Source organism: Neophocaena asiaeorientalis, unplaced genomic scaffold, assembly GCF_003031525.2.
Source record: "Neophocaena asiaeorientalis asiaeorientalis breed wild unplaced genomic scaffold, Neophocaena_asiaeorientalis_V1.1 scaffold124, whole genome shotgun sequence".
Lineage (NCBI taxonomy): Eukaryota > Metazoa > Chordata > Mammalia > Artiodactyla > Phocoenidae > Neophocaena > Neophocaena asiaeorientalis.
Window position 1 is genome coordinate 15,070,381 of NW_020174135.1, and position 12,046 is coordinate 15,082,426.

General features: G+C 46.3%; 1 protein-coding gene across 2 annotated transcripts in view; it reads right to left on the minus strand.

The window, feature by feature from the left end:
• Positions 1-11,754, minus strand: part of GRP (gastrin releasing peptide) — a 12,182-nt gene extending 428 nt beyond the window's left edge. The window contains exons 1-2 of one of the 2 annotated variants that reach the window (XM_024754937.1): positions 11,616-11,754; positions 5,571-5,813 (exon numbers count right to left, since the gene is read on the minus strand). In XM_024754937.1, the coding sequence (XP_024610705.1) occupies positions 5,571-5,813; positions 11,616-11,754 (382 nt within the window). The remainder of the gene's footprint in view (positions 1-5,570; positions 5,814-11,615) is intronic. The other variant, XM_024754938.1, reaches the window with a different exon arrangement.
• Positions 11,755-12,046: the final 292 nt, after the last annotated feature.

Below are 12,046 nucleotides of genomic sequence, written 5' to 3' on the forward strand. Positions count from 1 at the left end.
ATATATGTGTGTGTATATATATATATATATATATATATATATATATATATATATATATATATTTTAAAGAAAACCTTATTTTTTAAAATTTCTTTTATTGAAGCATAGTTGATTTACAATGTTGCGTTAATTTCTGCTGTATAGCAAAGTGATTCAATTATACATGTACATACATTCTTTTTCATATTCTTTTCCTCTATAGTTTATCACAGGTTATTGAATATAGTTCCCTGTGCTGTACAGTAGGACCTATTCTATGTATAATAGTTTGCATCTGCTAATCCCAAACTCCCAATTCATCCCTCCCCCACCCCCTCCCCATCTTGGCAACCACAAGTCTGTTCTCTATGTCTGTGAGTCTGTTTCTGTTTCGTAAGTTCATTTACACAGGTATAGTTTGACCAAAGTAGGAAATTACATGTATTATCCCCAGGAATTTGTTACTAAAGTAGCAGCTGGGTAGGGAGACTGCTAAGGAATGTGGGATCTTAATTGTTACTTTGCTGCTTTGGCAATGCCTCATTCCACAAATCAAAGCTAGTTTATGAACTACACAATTCAATATTATAAACCCATGACTGTAAATGGTAGTCATGTGGGCAACTTGGGAGGAGGAGGCAATCGGGGTTTCTACCAGTTCTAAATGCATTGTGGTTGGCTTGTTGTGTCTTCTGTTCAAATTAACTAAGACTGAAGGAAGAATGAGTAGCTCTACTTTTTTTTTTTCCTCTCCCGTTGCGGAGCACAGGCTCCAGACGCGCAGGCTCAGCGGTCGTGGCTCACGGGCCCAGCCGCTCCGCGGCATGTGGGATCTTCCCGGACCAGGGCACGAACCCGTGTCCCCTGCATCGGCAGATGGACTCTCAACCACTGCGCCACCAGGGAAGCCCAAGTAGCTCTCCTTTTAAAACACTTCTTTGTTCCCATATAGCACCCTTTACCCTCTGAGATGAGAAAACACTTTTTATCCAGATGAGAGCTTATTACACTTTCCAAGATTCTCTGGCAATTCAGGTTCCCCAACGTCCAGACCAGCCATTTGTTTCTAATAAAGGAATTACTGAGATTCTCAGATTAGTTATTATCTGCTCTGTGGCTCCATTGTTTTGACCAGGTGATAGTGAAGCCAGGGCCTGGGGTTCAATTCCCACACAGACCAATTAGCTTCATTTTTCCCCAGGAGCCCAGGCTGCACTATTAAGGGTCGCCAGGCTGCCTGAAGATGCTGCCATACAGCCCCTCCCGTTGCGGAGCACAGGCTCTGGACGCGCAGGCTCGGCGGCCATGCCTCATGGGCCCAGCCGCTCTGCAGCATGTGGAATCTTCCCGGACCGGGGCACGAACCCGTGTCCCCTGCATCGGCAGGCAGACTCTCAACCACTGCGCCACCAGGGAAGCCCCATAACTCTTTTTGAATTATGGTTTTCTCAGGGTATATGCCCAGCAGTGGAATTGCTGGGTCATATGGTAGTTCTCTTTTTAGTTTTTTCAAGAACCTCCATACTGTTCTCCATAGTGGCTGTATCAAGTTACATTCCCACCACAGTGCAAGAGGGTTCCCTTTTCTCCACACCCTCTCCAGCATTTATTGTATGTAGATTGTTTGAAGCTGGCCATTGTGACTGAGAGGCACTGTTTCTGAGGTGGGAGCCAGCAGAGTGAAGCTGGCCCCCGCCTTCATAGAAACAGGGTAATCAGAAGCTTTTTAGTTACTCTTTCCCTATATTTGGAGCTTCCGTTGGAGCATTTCACATATTAATAAATAGAACCTTTCTATTCTCTGTACTGATCTGATGGGACAGTGGGATCTCTCCCTTAAAAGTGAGAGCAAATTTGTACATTTACTTCCTTTCCGTAAAACCCCCAGCAATGCATTCCCCAGTTCCCTTTCCTCATGCTCGCCAAATAAGAGAAAAAATCCTAGGCTTCAAAAAACAATGAACTGGGTCCCAATTACAAAAGGAACCCAAAGGCTAATCTCAACCTTCATTGAAACTCAGGACAATCCACAGCCGCATCCAGGGTTATGGATTAGGGCCTGGAGCTGAGCTGAACACTGTTTCATGTTATAGAAACCATAGGGTAAAAGTTCCATTAACTTTTGTGAGAAGGGTAAAGTTAAAAGATTTAGGTTCACCTTGAAAATGGTTAGCCATAATTGTTGCTAAAAACTTCCTGTTTGCTGTGACATAGTAGTCTAGATTCAGTGCGCATTTACATGAATCTTTTCTGAATCAAGTAAATATCTTTGTCATCAAAATGTAGGAAGATGCTCAGTTTCTAACTACAGCTCTGGGAGATTTGGCCACAGGACTTGATGTTTTGTTACTAAAACGGGAGAGGGGAGTATATGTGGATAGTTTTTTAAGTTTAAGAAAAGTCCTCAGCCTCTGAAAATCCCTGCTGCTAGTTCTTTTTTTTTTTTTTTTTGCGGTACGCGGGCCTCTCACTGTTGTGGCCTCTCCCGTTGCAGAGAACAGGCTCCGGACGCGCAGGCCCAGCAGCCATGGCTCACGGGCCCAGCTGCTCCACGGCATGTGGGATCTTCCCGGACCGGGGCACGAACCCATGTCCCCTGCATCGGCAGGCGGGCTCTCAACCACTGCGCCACCAGGGAAGCCCCCTGCTGCTAGTTCTGATAATGCTCAGCTACATTACTAAACTTCTTTCTAACACTGAGAGATATAAGGATTTCTAACAGAATGATTCTCCTGGTACTTCCTCCTTGTGAATAAGATAATTGTAGGATGTTTTCAGTTTTCATATCAACATACTTTCACTGAGGTGGAATTTCCAAAGCAAGAGAAGTGGTAAACTGTTTTGGTTTTGTGCAAAGACTAAACTAAGTGTTCAAATTGTTTTTCATATTGCTGGGAAATACATCCAAAAGAATGGTACCAATGTGTGCCATAGCTAGTTATTCAATCTGAGGTGGAATTAAATGAGATGGGCTTTCTGAGCTTGTAAAAAGAGGAACAAAGCATAAAGAGATATAATAGAAAAGCAAGGCCTGATTAGAAAAAGATGGCTTTTCCAGCTCACACTGTATACTGATAAGTATTGTCCCCTTAACGCAGTCACTTTCTGTGACTGGCCACCCAATCCATCCTATAGAACTGCTGCTCGGAGACCTTTTTGGAGCTATTCTTTTGCAATTGCCTTTGAAGTTTACAGAATGTCCTTCTGAAGATGGCAGAAAAATTTTGATCCTTGCGGAAGGAGTTGCATTTTTCAAAACATTCCAAAGTTATGCAGAGCTAAGTTTGGGGGAATAAAGCGATTCAAAGTGGGTATTGTTTGGGTCAAAATGAAGCACTATAGATTAATAACGTGGTAGGGCGTGGGGGGCTATTTTATGAATGAGCTATGAGGGTAAGTCCATTTCAGTGTTGTTGTTGTTGTTTAATTATAAATGTAATTATTTTCCTCTCTTTTTTTAGATGTTGGGGGTAGAAGTTTAATAATTAATTAATTAATTTTCACTGTGTTGGGTCTTTGTTTCTGTGTGAGGGCTTTCTCTAGTTGTGGCAAGCGGAGGCCACTCTTCATCACGGTGCGCGGGCCTCTCACTATCACGGCCTCTCTTGTTGCGGAGCACAGGCTCCAGACGCACAGGCTCAGTAGTTGTGGCTCACGGGCCTAGCCGCTCCGCGGCATGTGGGATCCTCCCAGACCAGGGCTCGAACCCGTGTCCCCTGCATTAGCAGGCAGATTCTCAACCACTGCACCACCAGGGAAGCCCCATTTCAGTGTTTGGCCAAGAATAGGCCAGGCCAGCCAGGGCTCAAGAAGTCAATCACAAATTCCGAGAGCCTTTAGAACCACGTGATCTATTCACAGACAAGGGTGTGGACAAGAGAATTAGTCATTCAGGGCTCTGTACAAAGTTGATACTTATTTCTGTATTGCTTGATTGAATCCTGATTTTCTCTCTGAATAAAGGCTACCAGAGACTTTCTCTCTAGGTGCTTAATGCATCAAAGGAACTTTTTTTTTGCTCTGCATTTAGCACAGAGAATCCACAGTAGACCGAAGAGTGGTGACACATAAAGCCTCCCTCTGGAGAAGCCATCCGAGGCTTGGCCATGCCAGCCCTGAGCCTCTGTTAAGGGGTCATCAATCAGAGTTACCCACCATGAAAGAGGGACATGGTGAACTCTCCAAGGTCTGTGAGTGAAACACACTTTTATTTATTGGCAGAAACATCGAGAGGGAAAGCTGCTACTGCATCCTGCATCCTTCATATTTAAGATCAATGAGGACTATTCCCAGAAGATGCCTCACATGGCAGTGGACTGGCCAAGGCAGACAGGCGCGGGCTTTTCCCTTGAAAAGCTGCACGACTGGTCTCAGTTTCCTCACCTCTAAAATGGAGAGAATAATAGAATCTTCCTGAATCTTTCTCCTAAGACTGCTGTGAGCATTACCCGAGGAAATGGATGAAGGTAAGGTGTTTCACCCAGTACTTGGATTATAAAAAATACTCACTAAAACTAGCCGTTGTTATTATTAGGAGCATTGTAATGATTATTTTTGCCTTTTATCATAAATTTCATGGAAACTTCTTAAAAGTTAATGAGAATCACGTCATTTTCAGTTGCCTTGCTTTCTTCCTATAAATTTTATTCTCTTCTATCTCATTTACTCTCTTTGTATCTAAACAATGCCAATTTGTTATAATTCTTTTCCCCTAACCTCTATAAAATCATATACTGAACAGATCAGTTGACCTGAGATATTTTCACCAAGTTTTAAAATATTAGGATGAGACCCGAGCTAGGTAATCTTGGAACAAATATGAAGGAGTACTATTTTGCATCAAAAGTAGCAAGCAAGAATGCTCTCTTCCAAAAGCTTCTGTGAATAGGCCCTTCCACTAGTGTTCATCAAAAATAAACATATCGGGATTCCTTGGTGGCGCAGTGGTTGAGAATCTGCCTGCCAATGCAGGGCACACGGGTTCGAGCCCTGGTCTGGGAAAATCCCATGTGCCGTGGAGCAAATAAGCCTGTGCACCACAGCTACTGAGCCTGCGCGTCTGGAGCCTGTGCTCCGCAACAAGAGAGGCCGCGACAGTGAGAGGCCCGCGCACCGCAATGAAGAGTGGCCCCCCTTCACCGCAACTAGAGAAAGCCCTCGCACAGAAACGAAGACCCAACACAGCCAAAAATAAATAAATGAATAAATAAATTAAAAAAAACATATCTGTAGATCCACAGGGATCAACTCAAATAATCTATGGCCTCACTATCAAAATATTTTGGAAGGCTCTGGTAGGCTAAAAAATCCTATCAATGCACAGTTGCTAACAAAACTCCTAAATTGGAGTTTGATGTATTAAGAGGAAAAATAATTTATGATGTTGAAAAGAAAAGCTAGCATGAGGATTGGCCACTCATTTTCTGAGTGTGTACTGATGTCAGCCCGATGTAGTTGCTGTGAAGTCTTACCTCTGAACAGTTTTATTCTTCCCTGCTCAAACCTCCCCTCCTTCCAACTCTCCCCAAACACCTCCTACCTCCCCGACCCCTCCTCACCCCATTCCCACTTCCCCAGTATGTTCGTTATACCTTTGAGTCTCGATCCCGCGTCTTTAAAGTTGCTGCTGTCCTCTGAATCCCAGGTATACTGGCGAATGCCCAGGGGCTCCCGTTGAGGTGGCTGATGGCTTCTGGTCCCCTTTGCTTCTAGGAGGCTTAGCAAATTCCTTGTAGCTTCCTCCCACCGAATGTACTCCCTCAGCTGCTCCTTCAGGCTCCCTCCCTCATAAACATATAGGGACTCTCCTGTGCTCTTTTTTCCCATTAAATGTCCTGTTCAAAAACAAAAGCAATATATAGCCAGTATTTATAATAACTGTAAATGGAGTATAACCTTTAAAAATTATGAATCACTATGTTGTACACCTGTAACTTATATAATTTTGTATGTCAATTATACTTCGATTTAAAAAAAAATGCAATGCCACATTCATAAAGAAATAAAACAAGCATATACTCTGGTTCAAAAAAAACCCCAACAAAAACAGAATGCCACAAATTTAACCCAGGGGAATGAATGAACAAGAAATTAAAAAGGGCACCAATTGTGTTTGTGCTGCTTTCTCCTAAATGTGGGATAAATAGCATTTTATTGATATTATTAGGAGATAGTTCATAAACGACTGACAGATTTTGATCCCTGCTCAAAACGCCTAATGAATGGACAGAATTCAAGCTGCAGCTCAGAAGCCCTGGGTCTGGTCCCAGCCCCTCTGCTAACTAGCCAGGTGACCTCTCTCAAGTCATTTAGCATCCCGAACCTTCAATTTTATCAACAATAAAATGAACATGTTGGACCAGATGACATCGAAAGAACCTTCCGTATCTAAAATTCTATCACCATTTCTGTGTGCACCGAATTCTATTCCTAGCTGAATGATGGCGTTCGAACATCTACCCCAGTCAATCTTGAATTGTTCCTGAAAAGAAAAGTCTCCGTGCTTTTCTTTGTGTGATTAAAAAGGTGTTGCTCGGACTTCCCTGGTAGAGCAGTGGTTAAGAATCCGCCTGCCAATGCAGGGAACACGGGTTCGAGCCCTGGTCCAGGAAGATCCCACATGCCACGGAGCAACTAAGCCTGTGCACCACAACTGCTCTAGAGCCCGTGAGCCACAACTACTGAGCCCACGTGCCACAACTACTGAAGCCTGAGCGCCTAGAGCCTGTGCTCCACAGCAAGAGAAGCCACCGCAGTGAGAAGCCCGAGCATCACAACGAAGAGTAGTCCCCGCTCACGGCAGCTAGAGAAAGCCCGTGCGCAAAGACCCAACGCAGCCAAAAATAAATAAATTAATTAATTAAAATAAATTAATTAATTAAAAGGTGTTGCTTTCCTCTTACCTGTAATACAAACGTAGCAAAGGAATTTTTCATTTAAACTTTCTTAGAATTTTAGCTGAGACTGAACCTAGAAATTGCACCTAGAAATTGTACCTAGAAATTATAGTTTGTAATGAAACACAGGTTGAAGACAAGTTTTGGCCAACACTTTTCAGCCATATAAATGCAGAATTTTCTCTTGGAGGTCTAAAATGGTCACCAAAGTTTATCATTAGCTCCAGAGATGAGCATTTGCCATATAAACAAGTAAAAGTTGCTGTGCAGGAGGCCAAACCACTAAAAACATGGAAATTCCTGTATGCAAATGGGGATAGCCTTAGGGTCAGAAGGGTATGGGATTGAAGGTCTGTATTCTTTACGTTTTAGCCCGTTGCTTGAATATACTCACATTATCTTATTTACTTTCTTCAGTTGATTTTCTCCATTTCTCTGTAATTGGGTTTTATAGCACTTTCAAATTTCTAACACTAGTAAAACTATGGTGCTTTTGATTTAAAGCCCACAAGGAAAGAGCTCTCTGTGGCTCCAGTGTTGACTGGCATTAGATGTAAGGCAAGCATCACGCAGACAGTACGTGGCAGACCTCAGTCACTGCAAATGGAAGGAGGCCCCTTCCCAGCTGCTCTGTCTACCAAGAGAGAAGCCCTCACAGTCACTCTGTTGCTTGTGTGTGTATTTACAGCTCACAGGATGTTTAAATGCAGATTATTTCATTTGATCCACACTGTACTAAATTTGATGAAAATGAGACTGGCCAAAAGTCACATACATGCAAGTAAAGATTCTGGGATTAAAATCAGCTCACAGTCCAGACTCTACGATGTTATACTGCTTTGAAGTGTCTTTGAACTTCCTAAGGATATAAGGCAGTTAGAAATCATTCTGGGGTCTGGAAATAAGGATAAGGTCTGCCAAAGGCTTTCTAATATTATCAAAAGGAATGGAGATCATATATCACTACGTCATGACTCAGTTATGCAACTCAGAAAAATTAATTCTGTGTGCACTGGGGAGCCTGAAAATGAGGTTTTCCTGCATTGCAGTGTGAGCTTTGCCAAGTCACTTAGGACCTGACACTGCACACAATTTTAAGACTCTATTAAGGACACTGTCCCAACTGAAGCATTGGAATCTTGAAAAACTGGCTCCTCACTTATCTGCTTGGTGAACTTGGTACCCAGATATCTACTAAATAATTTTGCATTTAGCCATCACAATGATTATGTTCCACAACCTCCCAGGAAGTAGCAAATCATTTGGCTTAGAAATATGGAGGAAATCGAATCATGATAATGGGAAAGTGGGATTAGAATCTGATGCTCCCAGTAATAACCTCAGTTGCTCTTGTCCTCGGTCATTGTCTATCATCTGGTTAGGATGCTGGAAATGAGAAAGGCGTTATTGGCAATGAAGCAGAGGGATGATGGAGATGCTTTTACAAATAACTTCATTTTTGTCACGCTTAAAGAATTCTGTGACTTTTCTACAATGGAAGGCTAAAATGGGCCTGCATTCTGTGGGTGATTTAACATAGATCTTTGGGACCTTGTACTGAATTTCAGTATTTGCATATTTGGTGGATGGGTGTTCAGACTCCCTCCCCTAGACCACAGATGTTTTTCTTTTTTCTGAGGAAAGTGCGCCATCTAGAACGTCCCAGGGAAGCACACGTTCCCTGGGTCCTAATGTACTTCTTAGCTAGCTAACCTCAACCAAACAATCGTCTCCATGGCAACGTGGACGCTATGCCCACTTCCATCTCTTCTCCCATCATCATTTGTTATGTATCCGTATAATAATAATGGAGATCAAAAGATAGGCACTTGAAAAAATGAAACCTTGCCAGGCGTGGTGGGGGGGAGCTTTTGTCCTCTTTAATCACTTAAAAATACCACTAAAATGGCAGGTTTGCAACAGAAAAGAATTTTCTTGAGCTCCATACTTGAAGATTATCCTAACTTCAGAAAATATCCGTTAAGACAGAAAGTGTTGAGTATTAAGAGCTAGTTTTTCTGGAGTGATGCTTCAGCTGTATTTCACAGTAGCTCGGGTAGCATTCAACCCTCCACGGCGCGCTCCACATCAGAGTTAGAACCACGACCAGAAACATTTCATGGGTGCACGGGGGATAGTTCCCAGTGTTAGTGTTGACCTATATTTTCATGGCACACAAAACATTTCCATGAACATCGAGACAGATAAGAATTGGTTACGTTTTCAGTCTGTTGACTTGTTTTTCCACGGCCACATCACGTTCCTCTCAGCTGGAAGAAGCAATTCACTTAACAAACCTGCAAATTTGTGCTAACAGCTTCTTCCCGGACAGCAATATGTAGCTTTCGTTTGCATTAATTAAAACTAACCTCCATGTCTTCAGTGACTGAGGAGGACAGGCATTTACTTAGGGCAGAAACCTCAATTTAAGATCTAACATGGCATTCATGCTTGTGAATGCTCACATTCCAACAGAGGGCATGTCCACCCAAAGCAAACTTTTGTGCAACCGCAATGTCATTTTAAATCTAAATGCAATTTTCTATGTCACCTCCCTCTTTCCCTTGTTCTTCATCAACTCTGCACAGTTAGCCAAGGGAGAAAAAGGAAAAAGAGTGTGTTCGAGAACAAATAAGAGAACAAGACAATTTGGGGGTGTCACTGGTCAGTACACTTTGGGGCTGGGAATGCCCAAGTACCACCATGAAGGGTGATGAAATGGCCGACACCCGAAAGACCTGGGGACTGATGTGCTCTGGAATCACAGCAATCAGCGTTGGCTTGCGTCAGAAATACCATGATTATAGCTTCCCAGCTAACTCTCTTGTCCTGCGTTTAGCCTGCAAGGGTTACATCAACAATAAGTCTTTTTAGGGCTTCCCTGGTTGAGAGTCCGCCGGCCGATGCAGGGGACACGGGTTCGTGCCCCGGTCCCGGAGGATCCCACGTGCCGCGGAGCGGCTGGGCCCGTGAGCCATGGCCGCTGAGCCTGCGCTGCGCTCCGCAGCGGGAGAGGCCACAGCAGTGAGAGGCCCGCGTACCGCTAAATATATATATATATACACACATATATATATATTTAGTACAAAAACATGGATGAGCAAAAGAGGCTGGAAATCTGGAAGTTTCTTTCCACCTTCCCAGCCCACTGGCCGCTGGCCACACTGGACAATGACCACTTGATCTAAACTCCCAGGAGCCCTTTTTAAGCATCGATTCGATTCTAGGTTTGGCTTCTTTAACATCTTCTAAGTATCCTACTCTCTGGAAGTGCAAGGGTTTTCACCCATCCCAACCCTTCCTCTCTATACCAGGCTCCTGGGTTCCGGGTGTCCCTCAAAGATGACAAATACTTTCATCCCTGGGGTTGCCAAGACTTGGCAAATGATTCTTTCAGTAATAATGAAAACTACTCTATCGCAACCCAGAGCGCTCCATTTCTCTGAGGGAAACCTACACAGCGCACAGGAGCTGAGGACGCGCAGTTCTAGCTTCACCCCATCTTCCAAATTCATCCTAGTCTTCACCCCGAGAGTCTGTAAATCCTCTGAGAGTTGAATTAGCAAGTATCTTTCCAACACACCCTCCCCTACTTCTAAGTAGATGACTAAGGAAATCGTGAAACGCACACGTACACACACACACACACACACACACACACACACACACACACACACCGCCTTAAATCTCTCTAGGGGCCGACCAGCTTCCCGGGAAATGCTAGGGCTGTTGTAGATGGCTGTGTGGGGAGCTGTCTGAGGAAGTCGAACTCTTGGCATCATTTGCTAGAGGCTCTGCTCGGCGCGGCCGAGAGCCCCGGGGTGACGCTGGAGCAGCGAGAAGCAGCGGGGCCGCTACCTGCCTCCCAGGGGCGGGGAAGCAAGCGGGTGCGCGCTCCGCGGCCCGAGACCCGGTCCAAGCCGCTGCGGTTCCGGGGGCCGGGACGAGAGAACCTCCAAGCCCGTGCCTGGAAAGCAGGACTTGTAGGCAGGGGGAAGAGGGAAGGAGCTAGGGGAGAGCGTGAAGAGAGGCGGAGAAAAGCGAGGACTTCGGGGACAGAGACCCAGGATCAGCGTGGAGACCAGGTGTGATTCCCGGAGCACCGAGCCTGCCGGATGGAAGGAGGGAGGGTTGGGCAAAAGGGCAGGGAAAAGAAAATCGCTGCAAGGCAAAGAAGGACTGAGGAAATTCAGGCGAGCCCCAAATAGAGGTGGGATTCAGGCGCTGCTTGCTGAACAGATTTGAAACCCAGGGGGGGCGCTGCGCCCCGTGTCCCACACCTGTGGCTTTGTCGGGGGTAAAGGCGCAGCCGCCAGGCTGGACCAGGGCTCCGAGACGCGCTCGGGGACCCAGCTCCCCAAAATTGTTCAGGGAGAGAACAGTGCCAGACAGGGTTGTGATTAGACGGATAAAAGGGGGTGCTGGGAGATGCGGAGGGAGGGTGATCTCCGCGTACGGCTGGGATTTTGGAGAGCTGCGCGCTGGCTCGGGTGTCCTGCGGGGGGAGGGAAGAGAGCGGGAAAGGACCGAGGGACCAGCCGGAGGCTGCCGAGGGACCGACGGCTTCCCGGGATACTGAAGGGCAAGGTGGAGTTTTGGGAGAACGGGGTTGGCGTCTGAGTGGAAAGGTCGGAGCAAAACCCAACCCCCAACACAGAGCCGCAGAAAAGCTGAGAGATGGGGAGACTGGCCCCCTCGGCTGGCTGGTCCCAGCAGGACTAGAGCGCGCCGGACACTCACCCACCGCCCAGTGGTTGCCGCGCGGGTACATCTTGGCCAGCAGGGTCCCTCCGCCCGCCGACACCGGGGCGGCCGGTCCCCGGGGCGCCTGGCAGAGGACCAGAGCCAGCAGGATGAGCGGGAAGTCGCGGCCGCGCATGGTCCCGGCGGGAAGCCCTCGGAGCGCCGCGGCGAGGCTGGGCGGAGAGTGCGCTTCCACCGCAGAGGAGAGACGGGAGGACCGGGACCTCAGAGGAGCGCCGCCGCCGCCGCCGCCGCCAGCGCCGCTGCTGCAGCCTCCACGACGCCCCGACTTTATATGCAAGCCCGGGCGGGGGCGCAGGGGGGTTCTCCACCGCCGACCCCAGCGCTCTGACGTCTCCCTGGAGCGAGCCGGAGCGCTGGGACAACGGTCTCCGAAAATCATCCATCTTCCTGCCGAGAGATGAACA